This window comes from Apostichopus japonicus, chromosome 19, assembly GCF_037975245.1.
Source record: "Apostichopus japonicus isolate 1M-3 chromosome 19, ASM3797524v1, whole genome shotgun sequence".
Taxonomy (NCBI): domain Eukaryota; kingdom Metazoa; phylum Echinodermata; class Holothuroidea; order Aspidochirotida; family Stichopodidae; genus Apostichopus; species Apostichopus japonicus.
The window spans coordinates 18,213,082-18,231,999 of NC_092579.1; the positions used below are offsets into that span (position 1 = coordinate 18,213,082).

General features: G+C 37.4%; 1 protein-coding gene across 2 annotated transcripts; it reads right to left on the minus strand.

Annotated features, from left to right (window-relative positions):
• Positions 1 to 140: 140 nt before the first annotated feature.
• Positions 141 to 17,777, minus strand: LOC139960422 (uncharacterized). Of its 2 annotated transcripts, none has more exons than XR_011790512.1 (5): positions 17,606 to 17,777; positions 7,011 to 7,505; positions 4,867 to 4,999; positions 3,638 to 3,830; positions 141 to 785 (listed from the first exon to the last, which is right to left on the minus strand). XR_011790512.1 is itself a non-coding variant. In XM_071958768.1 (5 exons), exons 1-3 carry the CDS (start codon positions 17,528 to 17,530, stop codon positions 4,973 to 4,975), a joined length of 525 nt encoding a protein of 174 aa, XP_071814869.1. In that variant the 5' UTR covers positions 17,531 to 17,777; the 3' UTR covers positions 141 to 785; positions 3,638 to 3,830; positions 4,867 to 4,972. The 2 variants fall into 2 exon arrangements, 1 of the variants encoding a protein (XP_071814869.1); XM_071958768.1 differs by having other exon boundaries at positions 17,528 to 17,777.
• Between the last annotated feature and the right edge of the window lie 1,141 nt (positions 17,778 to 18,918).

Consider the following 18,918-nt stretch of genomic DNA (forward strand, 5'->3'; position numbering starts at 1 on the left):
TAAAGTAAAAAAATATAAATAAAGTAAAAAAATATAAATAAAGTATACAGTGAATAAATTATATAAAGTATATAATGTTAATATAGTAAATAAAGTAATTAAAGAAATGAAAGTAAATAAAGTAATTAATGTAAATAGAGTAAATAAAATAATAATGTAAATAGAGTAAAAAAAGTAATGATGTAAATTGAGTAAACAAAGTAATAATATAAATACAGTAAATAAAGTTAAAATGTAAATAGAGTTAATAGAGTAAATAGAGTATGGTATAACTAAATAAAATATATTGTAAATAAAGTAAAGAAAGTAAATTAAGTAATTAATGTATTGCCCGAAAGCACTGACCAAATCCCACCATCAAACAGTTCTCTCGTAATAGAGATCATGTTGTACAGTACCAATATGGCTGAGTGAGTGTCGGACTAATTGATGCTCGATGGAAAGTCAACTTGACAAGAACATTCTGGATACACGATTTATAGTACTGTACAAGATTGGGCCCAGTGAGACCACACTAAAAGTTGATTTGAGATAAAAATAAAATAAAAAAAGTACCTGGCGACAGGGTTTTTCAGAAGTCAGTGATGAGCATCAAGTTTTTCTTCATGGAGCCAAGTATGGCTGTACAAGAAACCAATGGCAAGAAACCAAAAACAAGCCAGTAATTTCTAATTAATCTTACATGCTCTGCATCTTACATGCTCTCCTCTCATCATTTAGTTTTTCTATCATCTTCATCCGGATGATTACCTTTTTAGTGGCAGGATACTTTTGCATTACCAGCTCTGAAAAATAAATGAAAATATGGATCAATTAATGCAGGGGTGTTGATTTGCTTTTGAAAGTGTGGGAGGGTGGGGCATTTGCTTGACAGATACTATATAAGACACTATCAGAGCGCCACCTTTGGCGGGTTTGGCCAAAAACGCCTCCCATATTGCCGGAAATGGCACGTCCCAGGCCTTGGAAGTTGCATCTAAACATTCCGTATTTGAGATCTCATGTTTTAGAAATTAACATTTCCCCCAAAATAAATTTACTCGGTAAAATCACTTTGAAGGGCCAGGAAAAATGACTTATGATACTTTATAAGCTCTGCTTTATTCATTGTTTTACACAGGTAGTTAAAGGTAATCATATTTTGATAAGGAGAAGCCATGTAGGGAATTTAGGTGTATATTAATTGTTAGATTTGTGTTATCATTATTTGTTTTACATGCCAAAAGTGGACCTTCTGGGAGGAGGGGGGGGGGGAATGAGCTGAGTGGGTGGGCTGTGTAAGGGACCCCATTATGTATGTTAAAAAAGGCCCTGAAGGAGTTCCCCCTCCCCTTTAGAAAATTTTCAAAAAAATCTTGGTGATAATTAGTGTGAAAATATTGATATATATTCGAAAATTTAGGTTACCGGTACTATAATTGTCTAACGACAATCAAGGTTTGACTGCCAGGGGCATACCCTTCAAAAAACACTCTTATTTTAGGGGTTCAGGTCACAAAAAGTGTGGTGGGACAACATACATTAGTTTCCCCCTCCCCAATCGACACCCCAGAATTCATGAACTTTATCACAAATTGTAACATTAAATTGATTTTTGAAAACTAGTTTTAGTTACATCGTGACCTCATTTTCATAATAATAGGTGCAGTACGTGTTCTACGCTTGTCTCTTTTTTGTCCGGGTGCTGTTGTCAATACTAACTAAGCGCGGGTGCTGTTGTCAGTAATAACTAAGCGGAGCGCCACTATAGGTTGGCACGTAGCGTACCCAAATATTTTAGCCAAAAATGTCTCCCAGATTGCAGGAAATGACACTTTTCAGGCATTTATAAGTTGCATCAATTTTTTTATTTTGAGATTTCATGTTTCACAAGTTCTTTCACTTTTTTCAGTAAAAACACTTTGTAGGAGAAAAGCTGCCAGCACCTGACATTACTTGATAAAATCTGATGTATTCATTTTGAATAGGTATAGGCATAATGTGACCCATGAAATAACCCCTGGCATGCTTGAAACCAGGATCCCTTTACTTGCTAAAATTAATGGTTGTTCCCAAGTTGGCAAATGTTGTTTGTCTTTCAATTATATCAGATATATATTGCTGCTTAAAATTTGAATCAATTACGTGATTGGCCAGGATATTACTGATATTGACGTCATGAGTTATGACACACGTGGCTGAAATCATATGTAAATAATGCCATCCAATCAGTGATCAGTTTACAATTTACGATAAATTTAGTGTTTGATTATTTGGTATCATTTAAGATCTTAGATAGGGTAATATGTCAAAAGCATTTCATCGTTTGAATTTCTGCGTTACTGCATGTAATGTTAGATGCTCAAATTCTGTAGCCTACGTGTACCACTGTAATACCTTTGTTTTAAATTTTAGTTAAGCGTTGAATGTTTGTTAACTTATAATAATAACATTGTTAGAAAAAATGCACACTTATGTCACAATCGGAAAGATCATACTCATACTTGTTTGTTTTAAGGTTTTGACATCATGTTTTGCTGGCCAATTGCGCAATTTGTCATTACTTTGTAAAATATATACCTTCAAAATGTAGATTGCAAAGTATATCCATTCAATTAATTAGTTTTATGTTATTACCTTTTTAAATGTTTTTTAAATGTTACTAATAACAGGTAAAAGAAGACTTTAACAGAACTGTATAAGAACCAGTGGCGGAGCGTCCATACAGTCGGGGGGGGGGGGGTTGGGCGGATGCCCCCCTGACGGACTCAAATGGACTGCTAGCGCCCTTTTCAGATTTTTACCACTTTTAACTTAATCACGATTATTGACTTTTTTATTGTGCTCTCATCTACCTATTGACATTTGTCACATTTTGTTGGTGTAATTTTCTGACAAAATGCTCATATAAACACCCACATAAACTTCCGAGTTGTCACAAATGATGATGACACCTATTTATTCTTCGTTTATTTGCGATCTAGGGAGTGTGTTTCCCAAAAAAATCTGTACGCTCCGCGCAGATAGTGTCGAAAGCGCCCTACAGACCATTCTCGCCCCCTCTGACCAATACCCTTAGCTACGCCACTGATAAGAACACTTAAAATATGGAAAATGTATACACTTGTATTTGAAAGTGATGATTATAATATATAGGCTTTAACAGGTGAGCTGGTTGCAAGGGGCTGATATCGGATGGTCTGGATCGGCAAGTTTGGATAATTTTGCCGATACCGGTATTTTGCCGGTAACGGCAATATATTTTGCAACACTTTGGAAAATTTTCCCAAATAGTAAATGCAATGGTTTTGTACGGGCGGGCGAATAATTTGTCCGGGCGGTAACTTTATGTCCGGGCGCTGACGCACCTTTTCAGATTTTGCCTGGCGCGGCGCCCGGATCAAACAGCTAGTGGAGAACACTGCAGATGTAATGGCTCGTGTCATTGTTTATCAAAAACATGGGAATACTAATGCAGTTTTTTGTCGGACCTCAGCAATCACCTGTAAAAAAACATTAACTAATCTGAATATTTTTTGCCTGAATTATATATTAATTGAAATTAATATGACTTTCAGTGATTACTCATAAAATTAGAGCCACCTAGCCATAAATCCCTTCCATGTAATCATGGATAAACTACTCAAATCAAACTCACTTGTTATGGCATCTTTTTTCCCATTGTGCAACTGCTTCTTATTATCACTGTGGGGTGATTTGCCAGTTAAGGAGGATGTTGCCATGGAGCTCCCTAGTAAAAAGTGTTCTCATCAAGTTGCAAATGAGTTTTTTTCATTTTTGGCCTGTAGAGCTCTGTGTAGGATCTCCTGTGGAATTTTGAAGGCTTCTAGCTGCAAAGACAAATTATAAATGTGTTTAGAGCAGCTCTGAAACCAGGAAGCCAAAAGAGGCAGTTGTAATTCCTTACAGATCTATTGATGGTCCATTTCCAAGTTTAGTAACAACTTTTTTACTGGCCAAGCATTAATATTCATGAGAAACAGCACCAAAAGCAATAACGATCATCTGCCCAATATATGCACAACTTTATATTTACCAGGTATGAATGCAATGTGGCACTGTTGAGAAAAAGTGGTAACATTAAGCTTGGCATCATACACACATACATGTTGTGACAGCATAGATTTCTTGAACCTTCGGCAAGGAATCTAAAATCTGTTTCCACCCATCAGTTTTCCTGCCAGAAAGTTGTAAAAAAGGGAGGGGGGATTGGCTAACACCGAGATATGATGCTGAAATCATCATCAATGATACATCATTAGTGAGGTATGACTTTAGCAGCATGGGTGGGGGGGGACCTATACTAGCTAGTACAATTGTGGCTTATACAGTCTACATTATGTTCATGCCGTCAACGTATCGTCACAGGAAAGTAAAGATGTACTATGTCCAAAATTGCCATTTTGAGATAATTGCATTTAAAGATTTTAATCGTGTATAAAATATGCTCAACTTGCTAAAATATATTAAGGTTGCATTATTGTCAAAATTTTAGATTTTGACCGCTATATGGGGTATTTAGGGGGGCCTGAAATGAACTTTTATATTCCACAAATATGACATATATACACATTTGTTTTTGGAAATAAAATAAAAATCCTATGTCCAGGACATAGGACAGTTTATCTTTCCCTAAAATGGACATACTAACAGTTTATCATTCCACATAGGAAAATATTTGGAAAAGATAAGGCACCTTATCATGTTCAAGAACAATTTCCCATCAAAAACTCAATTTAGCCAAAACTGGACTTATGACACCTTTACTTTTCCTGCAATACTATGTACCAAGAATGAACCTAATCAAACAGGAGGGGGGAAGGGTGGGGGTTACAGTACCACCGAGAATGATACATTAGTACACACCTCATAGCCCTCAAATAAGTCAGCATTAAAACTGTTTTCAGTTGTAAGGCTGTCTGGGTTGGAAATGCTTCCCTGCTTGGTGTTGAGGTAGAAACTGGACACCTGTCTAACCTTGCAATGGCTGCAGGTAATCCTAATAAGTGAAGAATGATAAAATAATTCAAATTAAATAAATATGAACAGTCCTTTATATCTTTAATCATTGTTAAAGAAGTTGTGTGTTCCTTTGAATGAGACACGTACAAACCTAGCAGTTACCTGTACAGAACCCATGAAATGACCAATTAAAAATATATCTATATATGATAGAGAATTAAATAATTATACACTCCTTGGTCCAACTCCCATTGCCATACCTTTACATCAGAAAACAGTGAAAAATAAAAGAGGGACATCCAGGCTGGGCGAGGGGCTGACCTAGACCCATTAAAAAATTCCAAGTCATCGCTACTATATAAGGGTGTGACCGTTTAACCGGCCGCAAATGCACTATCCGTTTAGAAAATCACAACCCGTATAAATGGAATTATTTTTTTTAAATTTCGAATACATTTTAAACATGAAATTTATTTTAAAATATGTAAACAAACATCGTTAATCATAAAAGAAGCAGGCTCATTACCGATCATGTATACAATATGCTAGTCTTCCTGAGTAAAAACAAAAGCAAGTAGGATGCGGCATATTTGAAAGTCAGTAACAAAACTGATAAGTTCACACACAAGTAGGGTTGGGCGATATAAGCTTTTTACCGTCACGATAAATAGTTCAAAAATTATCGCGATATTTTGATAATTACGATAATTTTTCCCCTAACAGCATTAGCGTAAATGTCGAGCTTTGAGTGGAGGGAGAAAGAGAGATATATATGGAGGGGACATTCAAAGAGAATATCTAAAAATTCTTACGATATTTTCACAAATATTGATGCTTAGATGAGTGCTAATTCCTCACAATCAACGAGCCACCCCAAAATATTCTCTGCTTACGTAAAACTTCTATAACACGTGGAAAAACCCGAGTTGTTATACACATAATTCCCACTGACTTTTCTCACAGAACATAAGTAGGTCATCGACATTCCAACTTGCCCAAGTTCATCGCACCGTGGGAACGACACAACACATTGAACGTGCATGTTACATTTTCCCGCCATCTGGATGCCGAGTGTAAATTTTGGTGTACAATAATATGCAAACTGATTTCGCCCAGCTAGCAATTTTTTTCTTTTTGGCGTTGTCCATTTATTTCAGCTAAATATCGCCGGGGTCAAAATCATCCGCCGTTGAAACATATTTTATTATCTACGTGTGCAGTGGACTTCAATGACATTGAAACACAAATTGAAATGCATTTATACTTTTTCTTTGTGGAAATTCAACCCCAGTTACTAACTGACACCACAAGAATGCCACATAGGTCACTGAGGCGCCCCAAATGATATGATGATTAGCGATGTCTGTGACTTCATTAGAGCAGTTTTCTGATGATCCATTGCTGAGATTTGGAATATTTAAATTTATTGGTTGTTTATTCAGCAGGAACACTCACTAAATTGCCTGCTTTCTTATATTAGAAGCCTTGTAGTTTTATGTAGGTTAATTGTAGCAACACACGCTGTTGTTGGTATACATGGATGGTAACATCACTTTACTATAAAGACTGCCAAAAATAATTATAAACAATCATGAAAAACAAAGGTAATTTAATTCATGAGTGTTCCTTTTGTTACATCATAGTTGATTATGCTGCAATAATCTTTTCTTTTTTTGCAACTAATAAAATATTATATATATATATATATCTCAACAATGGATAAAAAAATATGATGGGAGTTGGACCAATGACTATATATATTTTATAATTCTCTATCACATATATATTTTTTTGGGAATTGGTTATTTTATGAGCTCTTTAACATCAGCTAATATGAAACTGGATACAAATATATACTATCATTACTGGAAACCCCTATTAAATAGGAACTCACAATAGTAATCATTCTTGCATTGTCTCCAGAAGATTTTCGGTAGCTAGAGTGAAATGACATCACAAATATTACCAAAATGAAAATATTCAAGATCTGACTATAACATGATTGCTGCTAACTGAGCATAAACCCTGATCAATTTCAGATTAGTTACTGTACTCCTCAAAAGAATCTCATTTCTCTCTTCAAGTTCCTTGATTCTTTCCTTTGCCTTCCACAGTTGATTCCGCATCATTTTTAACCAATCTGGCTGCGGTCTGGCTGGTGGTCGCTGTTGTGGTGAGGCCGGTGCTGCTGGTTGGTGTTGTGGTGGTTTATCTGCTGGGGCTGGTGGATTCTGGGATGGGGTTTGTGGTTTTTGTGATGGAGCTGGTGAACTATGTGCTGAGGCTGATGGCTTCTTGTGTTGTTTATGTTGTGGTGAAGCCTGTTTTGGGGTTGGTAGTTTGTGTGCTGGTGTTGGGGATGGTGGCTTCTGTGGTGGGGTCTGTGCCTGAGCTGGTGGTTGGTGGATAACTTCATCCTCTACAAAGTTGACCAGCTCAACTTCATCCTGACCCAAATCCAGGGTGTTGTCCCTCTGCTGCAGAAGTTGAGCAATGATGTCATGTCCTGCAGTAGACTTTGCTTTCTTTGTTGCATCAGTTTTCTGCAAGGTACAATAATAATAATTGAAATAATAAATGGTTGATCCCTTTGAATTGACTGCCATGTCCTCTCAGAGTTTGATGGCAATGCTTAAATTGGACTTCACTGACCAAAAAGGCAAGTTAATCGAAGCAGAATTTAACTTAATGTGGAGGGCTGCCATCTTCTGAGCAAAATGATGCCTTAATATAACAACTTTAAAGGGCCATGAAAGGTACATATCATTTTGCATTTCCTTATGTCAATTCCTATATGTCTTTGAAATCAAATGACATGATTTTTTTTTAAACAATTGGTTAATTGCAAAATACTTTCACAAAGGAAAGATGAATGTATTACTTTTCACTCAGGTAAATAATGAATATTGATCAAAAAAATAACGAAATACAAAATGACATGAACCCATTGTGATCATTTGAGTTATCCTGCAGAAAATAAGGGGTTGTTTGATTTTATTCACTTTGATTAAAATCACTGATTTAAATTCCGATTTTAATCAATTTTTTTTAATCATTAATTTTTAATCACCTTTTTAGATTTTGTATAAAAATAGGCCCCGCTAACAATAGAATTGATTAATAGTGCATTACAGGTCTATCATTGTAGGCCTACTGTACTACAATCAAAACAGTTTAAGGGCCAAAGAGACTTTATGATTCTGTGTTGGAAGTTAAATAGTGTGCTTGTATAGATGATATCAGTCAGTATGACTGTCAGTGTGGGAAACAGGGCTTTAGCCAGAAATGGCTGATAGGGAGTCCAGTTCGCACCATGAGATGAGTTCACGTCCCAGGGAGAAGGGTGCACATTAACCACACCAACATACTGAATATTGAGAATGGATACAGTGGTGTAGTATGTGGTACTGTAGTAACTGTTATAGCCCTCCCCCAAAAAATGGGGGGGGGGAGGGTGTTGGGGGTCGCCGCCCGTCTAATGAACGGCTGGATGGGTCTATGGCTAAAGCAGTGGTGGGAAGACTAAAGACAACATTTGAGATCAAGTTGCAATGTGGATTTATAAAATATATAAAAATACACCCTGCAGAAAATTGCAGCTTCTGTGTTGATAAAGTGTACAAAGGAACTGTGTTGATCATTCATCATGTTTTTCAACAATATGAATGGTTATTTAAAAATATTAATTTAATGAAATTAAGGATACAGTACACAGAAATTCTGGCAAAATAGCTGGCCCAAAATTATAATTGCCAAGAGTCATTTCAAAAGAGTAGGCCTGTAGTAGATTTAAGATTCCATTAACTATAGATGTTGGCTTGGAGACGTCCAAATCAACATAACGGGTCGTAATAATGGAATGATTCGCGACCTTTAATTGGCCTCACTTCACTGTATATAAACCACCACGCTCTCTCTCCATCCAGTGCCATGAACAGATAAGACACGTTATTTTTATTAGGATACGAACTCCCTAGCACTCGATTTGGCCCTAAAACCACGCTACTTTCGAAATTATTTTCAAAGGCGTAACAGCGTGAATTTGCTAGCCTCATCATTTATAGTGCGATATTCTGGGTTTAATAACTTAGTCGCGAGTTCTATCTGGAGTTTGCTTATTAAAATACTGCTCGAGCGCGTCTCAGGCTTTGGGCCTTAATCAAAACCAGAACGCATTGGACCATCTAACCAAAGGGTCATATGAAATCTAAAGAAAACGTAGAAAAGTACCATAATGCGTCTTTCCCGGTCCAAAGAGTGCCAGTACTACTAGTGCTAGTTTACACCAGTGTGAAGTTAAATACTTATTCTGCGTGCCCCGTTCGACATTCGCAAATAAGTAACTGTAGTACACATGTTACTTATTCCATAATGGATTCGATATAACTATTAGGAAACTTAAGCCTTTTGCTTCCTTACGAGATAATCAAGGTTTTTTCGTCGAAAAAGTACATTTTAGTGTATTTTTCCAAAGATAATGAGGTTTTATCAATGGGTCATATGAACTCTGAAGACGATGAAGAAAATTACCATAATGTGTCTTCCCCGGTCCAAACAGTGCTTGACCAATTCACATGAACAATACACCAACACTAATTAGATGGATGCAACAGGGCCATGAAAAACTTTGGGCCTTAATCAAAACCAGAACGCATTGGACCACCTAACCAAAGGGTCATATGAGCTCTTAAGACAATGTAGAAGAGTACCATTTATGCGTTTTTCCCAGTCCAAAGAGTGCTTGACCAATTCACATGACCAATACATCATCACTTATTAGATGGATGTAACTGGGCCAAGAAAAACTTTAGGCCCTAATCAAGACCAGAACGTACGCCTTGGATCACCTAACCCATGGGCCATATGAACTCCTAAGACAATGTAGAAAAGTACCATTTATAATGCATCTTTCCTGGTCCAAAGAGTGCTTGACCAATTTAAATGACCACTACATTACTTCTTTAATGAGTGTAACCGGACTGCCAATGGGTAACATGAACTATAATGCAACTTGCCCGGTCCAAATAATGTTTGACCAATTTACATGACCATTGACCACTACATTATTATAGTCAGTTGGGGTAAAAAAAACAACCCCTTTATAGAAGGGGAATATTTAGCCAAAGTTCTAATTTATTTTGGGTGATAGTCCTACTGTGTATGTCTAGTTTATTATTATACAATTTCTGGACTACTACTGTATGTCACTTCGCTGCCAATCACCACTTCATCAAATCAAGCGAATGCTAAAATAGCGAAATTTGAAGTTTGTACCACATATCCGAAACTTTCTCCTTCATACCCAGCTTATATGATGAGGAGATTATTCCAGCAGTTACAGCATAGCAGTTATAGTGATATTACACTCCCACATGATAGAATTACTCCAACTTCATACACGCTTCATGGGGGGCCTTGTTTTTTTTTACCCCCAAAAAATGATGCGAATGGGGTAAAAAAAAACAAGTACTTTCCGGCTCCAATGTACTCCATATTTTGCCCGAATGGATAAATTTTTCCATAATGTTGATTTTAGAGGCTATAGGCAAATAGTTTTCATGTCTGTCATGTGTCAAAAATGTTAAATAATTGGGCAGAAGTAACTGAAATTGGCTCAACTCTAATGTTTCTACTATATTACACCACGTTTGTGTAGCATCATATACACACTGTACAGTATGAATACGGCCGAGCACGACATATGACACAAGCCATCCATAATTTTGAATTAAGACAATTTACAATTTTTTTCCTTTTTCATGTAAAGGTAGTAGCTCATACTTAGATGTAATTATATGCAAACATGATTTTAAGATACATTCATGAAGAAAATAGCTGTTTACTAGCATTGTTTTTTTTAACCCTGCATTGTGTTTTTTTTACCCCGAATTGAGCAAATTTTGGGGGTAAAAAAAACCCAACATTTTCCGCAAAAAACGACACAAGTTCCATTTACAAAAAAGTTATTTTTGTTAGATTCTCTTTAAAAGAATCCCACTCCAAACACACTGGAACATTGGAACCGTAACAATACCTCTTACTCATCAATTTTTAGAGCAAACTTTAGGTAAATTGTCTTTTTACCCCACTTGACTATACTTCTTAAGTTAATGTAACAGGATCACGAATGAAAAGCATTTGGGCCCTAATCAAAACCGGAACGCCTTGGACCACCTAACCAATGGGCCATATGAACTCTTAAGTAGAAGTGTACAGTACCAAAATGCGTCTTGCCTGGTCAAAAGAGTGCTTGACCAATTTAATTGACCAATACATCCTTACTTCTTTAATGAGAGTAACAGGACCTCGAAAAAGCTTTGGGCCCTAATCCATGCAGCACGCCTTGGATCAGCAAACCAAATGTTCAAATGAACTCTAAGGACATTGTAGAAGAGTACCACAATGCGTCTTGGCTAATCCAAAGAATGCTTGACCAATTTGATTGACCACTAAATCATTACTTCTTTAATGAGTGTAACAGGACCATGAGAAAGCTTTGGGCCCTAATCCATGCAGCACGCCTTGGATCACCTTACCAATGGGCCATATGAACTCTTAAGACATTGAAGAAGAGTTCCATAATGCGTTTTGCCCGGTTCAAAGAATGCTTGACCAATTTAAATGACCACTACATCATCACTTCTTAAATTAATGTAAAAGGACCGCAAATAAAAAGCCTTTGGATCTTAATCAAATCCATAACGCCTTGAACCAACTAATCAATTGGTCATATGACAATGTAGAAGAGTACTATAATGCATCTTGCCCGGTAGGAAGAATGCTTGACCAATTTAAATGACAGTACTAAATCATCACTTCTTAAATTACTGTAACAGGATCACGAATAAAAAGCACTTTGGCCCTAATTAAGACCAGAATGCCTTGAACCACCTTACCAATGGGCCATATGAACTCTTGAGACAATGTAGAAGAGTACCACAATGCGTCTTGCCCGGTCAAAAGAGTGGTTGACCAATTAAAATGACCACTCAATCATTACTTCTTAAATGAGAGTAACAGGACCAAGAAAAAGCTTGGGCCCTAATCCATGCAGCATGCCTTGGATCACCAAACCGATGGTTAACATGAACTCTAAGGACATTGTAGAAGAGTACCATAAATTATGCATTATGATAATGCGTTTTGCCCGGTTCAAAGAATGCTTGACCAATTTAGATGACCACTACATCATCATTTCTTAAATTAATGTAACGGGACTACGAAAAAGTTTAGGCCCTAATCAAGGCCAGAATGCCTTGGACCACCTTACCAATGGGCCATATGAAGTCTTAAGAAAATGTAGAAGAGTACCACAATGTGTCTTGCCCGATCAAAAGAGTGCTTGACCAATTTAATTGACCACTAAATCATTACTTTTTTCATGAGTGTAACAGGACCAAAAAAAAGCTTTAAGCCCTAATCCATGCAGCATGCCTTGGATCACCAAACCAATGGGTAACATGAACTCTAAGGACATTGTAGAAGAGTACCATAATGCGTTTTGCCCGGTTCAAAGAATGCTTCACCAATTTAAATGACCACTACATCATCACTTCTTAAATTAATGTAATAGGACCGAGAATTAAAAGCCTTTTGGCCCTAATCAAAACCAGAACACCTTGAACCAACTTATCAATGGGTCATATGACAATGTACAGTAGAAGAGTACCAAAATGTGTCTTATCCGGTCCGAAGAATGCTTGACCAATTTAAATGACCACTACATTTTCACTTCTTAAGTTAATGTAAAGGGATCACTAATAAAAAGCATTTGGGCCCTAATCAACACCAGAATGCCTTGGACCACCTAACCAATGGGCCATATGAACTCTTAAGACAATTTAGAAGAGTACCACAATGTGTCTTGCCCGATCAAAAGAGTGCTTGACCAATTTAATAGACCACTAAATCATTACTTCTTTCTTGAGTGTAACAGGACCAAAAAAAAGCTTTAAGCCCTAATCCATGCAGCACGCCTTGGATCACCAAACCAATTGGTAACATGAACTCTAAGGATATTGTAGAAGAGTACCATAATGCGTTTTGCCCAGTTCAAAGAATGCTTGACCAGTGTTCTCCACTACCGGTTACGTCCGAGTGCGCCGCCCCGAAAAAATTTGAAAAGACTGGCTAGCGCCCGGACATAAAGCTACCGCCCGGACGAAAAACTCGGCCGCCCGGACCAAAAAAAATACTCTGGCAGTCAGTCTGGCACCTCGTCAAACATTTTCTAGAAGTCACTCATATTCTTTAAGAGTGATGAATTTGATCGAAAAAACATGTTTTGTTTCTGCCGCGGCCGTGATTCGATTTGCCCATCACCCCCGTATGCCTGTAAATTCTCCAATACCTACACACATGACATATCGTAAATAAACACTGACTCCGCGAGGTACGAAACTTCTGTCAAATCAGTGACAAATAGCTTAGTAGCGCACGCCGCAACGTTCTTAAAGAGTGACGAATTTGATCGAAACTACATGTTTTGCTTCTGAATGCCCCAGAGGAGATAGCAGATGATGAGGAGGAGGATTTGATGACAGTCAATAGCTAGACTACCTGCATAACATGCTACATGCTGAGACATGTCTCACTGCAATTGTTATCCTGTTGGTGTTGAAATAAATAAAGACTAATTTGTTATTTGATCATCTATTTATCATTCTTTCATTCATTGTGTGCATCTGTGTAATAAGGACTGATAATTGGTTGATATGCCTGAACTTGGCAGTTATCCCAGTCAAGCACAGGCTGTGTTGGGTTTAGCCTTGCACAGTGTAGAATAATTTTTCATTGGACTTAGGGCCTATTCATTACTACTCATATTTCAGCAACAATTTTGAAGTGTTCTTATTTTTTTTCATTTGGCAAACAAAAGAGAAAATTTAAAACACTGCCTAAAAACTAGCAATTCCTGGAGATACATGCAAGGCAAATATAGCACCAAATGTTGCACCATTTGGCGTCTAGCCCACCTTCGGAGGGCAAAAATTTTCTACCACCTTAATGTTCGACCACCTTACCAATGGGTCATATGAACTCTCAAGACAATGTAGAAGGGTACCATAATGTGTCTTGCCCGGTCCAAAGAGTGCTTGACAAATTTAAATGATCACTAAAATCATTACTTCTTTAATGAGTCTAAAGGGACCACGAAAAAGCTTTGGGCCCTTATCCATGCAGCACCCCTTGGATCACCTAACCTATGGTTAACATGAACTCTAAGGACATTGTAGAAGAGTATCATCATGCGTCTTGCCCGGTCCAAAGAATGCTTGACCAATTGATATGACCACTACATCATCACTTCTTAAATTAATGTAACCCGACTGCGAATAAAAAACCTTTGGGCCCTAATCAAAACCAGAACGCCTTGAACCAACTAATCAAAGGGTCATATGACAATGTAGAAGAGTACTAAAATGCGTCTTGTCCGGTCCGAGGAATGCTTGACCAATTTAAATGACAGTACTAAATCATCACTTCTTAAATTACTGTAACAGGATCACGAATAAAAAGCATTTTGGACCACCCAACCAATGAGCCATATGAACTCTAATGACAATGTAGAACAGTACCATAATGCGACTAACCTGGTCCAAAGAGTGCTTGACCAATTAAAATGACCACTAAATCATCAATTTTTTAAATTAATGTAACAGGACCTGAAAAAAAAACCTTTAGGCCCCAATCACAACCAGCAAGCCTGGACCACCTAACCAATGGGTCATATGAACTCTAAAGACATATTAGAAGGGTACCATAATGCGTCTTGCCCGGTCCAAAGAGTGCTTGACCAATTAAAATGACCACTACATCATCACTTTTTAAATTAACGTCCATCTCATGTTATGTATCGTGCGTTTTAGTGTCAACCGGTAGCATTACAAACTGTACTTTGGACCCTCAAAAAATGAAAAAAAGAGAACTCGTTTTAAGTGTATTCCAATATAATGGCTGCATGACTATATATGGCCAAATTCTGTAGGAAAGTTTTTACAATTTAAGAAAGTTACCACTAAATGACTTTTGAATTCATCGATATATCAGCATATATAACATTACTTACGCAAATCACTTACAAATTTTCAGCCATATCAAAGGGGAAAATTGCAATGTGGCAGTTATTAGAACACAATGGCATAAAGCGACAGTATCTTTTCAGGGCTGTAGCAAGGCTGTAGCAGGCTTGTAGCAGGCATGCACTGTCATAAAAGCTCACACTGAATCGGCTGTACAGCCGGACAAACAATCAAAGTAATAAACCATTCCCTAGGGCTACCATGCATTAACAGCACATGCAGTAACGCTCAAACACTGAACAATATCACCTTAACTCTCCTAACGTGGGTCAGAGACATTCGTAGAAGGAAAGAAGGAAAATGTGACCATTTCCGATATTTAATTCATTTGGGAACACAAATGCCAAAATGCAATTAAACTATCAACATGCTGCAGATTCTTTCAGTTATCTATCACTTAAGAATTTTAATGGTTCGACGCAAGGGAGCAATCACGCATGAACTCTCAGCCTTTTTAAGGTAATTCCATGGACATGGTAGGCAGTCAGTTGGTACATCGGTATCAATTAGTTCTAGCCTAATGTTCAAGCGCCCTTTTTCGAAATCTTCTAGAAAACACCCGGGTGAATCATTCAATTACAATCAGAACGCATGGTCTTTGTTCCGCTCCTTCACCTTTTTTTTTAATGAAGTATTGAGTAATAGTGAAATGGAACATCTTTGCACATAGATTGGTAAAAGTGTATCAATACTAGCTTGGTAGTAATTTTTGCATGAAAAGTAATTGGCAAAAGTAATTTTGGCATGAAAATTTCTCTGCTGCAATCACATTTCAATCCAATCAGAGAATAAATGGGGAGGGGGGGGGGGGGTTGATATTAAGCATGTAATATTTCTTCTGACTTCTATACTTCCATAACTGACTCAGCATATAGCCTAATTTATATTTACCGAAGAATTAATACATTAAACACAAAATTTTGTAAGCTGTGATTAGAAAGTGCAATTTTGACTTAATTTAACAAATGCAAAATTGACCTAAAATCTGGCACTTTTGTTAATCGGTTGAATTGAGTAAACATGAGTAAAATGGCTAGATTATTGAAGTTATAATTAATATTTAGGAAAAACTGAATAAAAAGAAATTTAATAAAACCTCATACTAACTCTGGTCGATGTTTAGTTGGAATAAAATTTATGTCTGGGTAGAACTTTTTCACTTGGAGACTATTTTACTAAATAAACTATCAAAGTAAGTTTATCTCCGCTTGACCCGAGATTGTCTTTGTCAGCTCTAGAATGTAGCAGTACAATCTTTCATAATCTACGAAGGGGGTAACAGCGTTCACAACCACTTTCAAGGAGAGAGGCAAGAAAACTTCTCTGTTCTTTAAATCTGTGACGTGTGAACGAATAAAAGAAGTGGTTTTCATTGCGTTGTCAGTCTACAGAAATCACTTCATTCTGAGAAATGGAGTTGCGCCCCCCCCCCCAAGAGTGCGTGTGTGTTTATCCGGAATGGGGAGGAAATTTTGTATGCTGATGATTGTAAAGCACCAATTATAGCATTAAACTTGCGTGCCAAAGGTGTTGCTTTTGTTTTGTTGGTTGGCTGGTCCAAGGCGTGCTGGTTTTGATTAGGGCCTTAAGGAGTTTTTCAGGTCCTGTTACATTCATAAAGTGATGATTTATTGTAAAGTTTAAATGGCCAAGCACTCTTTGGACCGGGCAAGACGCATTATGGTACTGTTCTACATTGTCCTTAGAGTTCATATGACCCATTGGTTAGGTTGTCCAAGGGGTGCTTGTTGTAGTTGGGACCTAAAGGTTTTTCTTTCAGATCCTATTACATTCATCCAAAAATTGTTGGTCATTTTAATTGGTCAAGCACTCTTTGGACCTGGCAAGACGCATTACGGTATCCTTCTACAATTGTCTTAAGAGTTCATATAACCCATTGGTTAGGTGGTCCAAGGCGTGCTTGTCTTGATTAGGGCATAAAGTGATTTTTCAGGTCCCGTTACATTAATTTAAGAACTGATGAAGTAGTGGTCATTTCAATTGGTCAAGAACTCTTTGGACCGGGCAAGATGCATTATCGTACCCTTGTACATTGTCATTACGAGTTCATATGACCCATAGATAAACCTCTTTCCACGGCCAAATGTTGAACATCTTGTAAGAATGCTTTCATTTTTGCCATAGGTGTTACGTCGATACCATGATTGTCGAATAAGTATAACTGAACAGGTAGCAGCTGTTTCTCATTCGTGAATGTCGAACGAGGAATGGGGAATAAGTATCTAACTTCACACCGGTCTAGTTCACTAGTTTTGTAGGCAAACAACCCTACCGCAAGTATGTTCTACTACTAGTACTAGTTCATAAGTTCGCAATAAGTATGGGCATAACATTAGGCCTAGTCCTACGGTACTTAAACTATGCTCAAGCCTATATATTATAGTCATTAACTAGGCGTAGTACTACGGGCCTAGGCCTAGTCACATATAACAAGGTGTAGTATCTTGATAGTAGGCTAATACCATTATCTGTAGGCTGACCGAAGTCACGTACAACCGCCTCTCCGTATGCTATCTTTTAATGAGAAGTTCTAAACATACTCAATATTAACTCCAAAGTAATGTCTACCGGTTTCAAATACATCTCTTTTCAACTAGACACCACAACTTTCCTTGTTTCATTTCGAACTGATAATCGGCATTTAGCAACCTTACTTCCCGTCTCGTCTCATCGCGGCTATTTACCATACTTTCCAATAATAATTACTGGTACTACTTTGGACCAATTAGGAGTGCCGGTTTCAATGACGTATTTAAACATGAAAGGGGACTGGCCGACACTTTAAAACTTCAAATTCAGCGGACATTTTGTTTCTAAAGTTTCGGCTTCCTCGAAATTAGGAGACTTTTTATCTCGAAACGTCGACTGTTCATCTTGAAATATTCAATTCGATTTCATTTCAGCTGTTTGTTGATATTTTACATTTTTTTGCCAAATTTTCTTTTTTTTTTGTTCCCCATTTTTTTAAAACAAGATATTTAAAGCTACACTTACACAATGCATACGGTAATTGTTATTGTTTTATATAGGCTACATATATATGTATAGATGTAGTAGAGTCAGTTTCAGAACGTACAAGGGATAACTGGTACGTCGAGCTTCCAAGAGCTTAGGGTGTATGGTTGACCGACTTCGATGAAAGACAAGACTAGAAAACATCCATATTAATGAGGCAGGGCACGCGACAGACGCGCTTGGCGGGAACTTCATTTCAGACTTTAGGATCGGAAGAGAAGCAGTGTAACCTTTTACAGACTAATGCGGGCTGCTTGAAGACGTGGGGTTTCTACATGAGAATCAACATGTCAGTATTGGCATAAAATGTTGGGAATGCAGGCTGCTTTGCAGTGAAGGTGAGTAATCTTATTTAAGTTACTTTTGTTTTGGCTGAGGAATGCAAAACATCTTAACTGTAAAATAATTATAACACCAAATGCTTGCATAGGTGTAGGAGCCTCATTTGATTTGGGGGGGCTGTAACGACTTGCCCGAAAAATATAACCAAAAGTTTTCGCGCGCTCCGCGCGCGTTCCACATGTTAATATGCATATCATGTAGGCATTCATCGCTTATTACATCACATGCCAATAACATAAAATAATTTTTTGTGTTATTACCCTTCCATATTGGTTATAATTATTGGGGAAGTCGTTACAACAATCATAATAATAATATAAGTTTAACTATTGAAAAACACATTGCAAATTCTTCTTCTTTCAGTAGGTGCCAGTGGCGGAGCTAGGGGTATATTGGTCAGGGGGAGAGAATGGTCTGTAGGGGCGCTTTCGACACTATCTAAGCGGAGCACCCATTGGGTTGGCGCGGAGCGTGCAAAAAATTTTTGAGTAAAGAT

Bases quoted from the DNA above. Each gene is read 5' to 3' on its own strand.
- LOC139960422 (XM_071958768.1), bottom strand. The intron at 5,000-7,010 runs GTAACTAATCTG...TTCACTTATTAG, and splicing joins AGATTCTTTTGAGGAGTACA to GATTACCTGCAGCCATTGCA.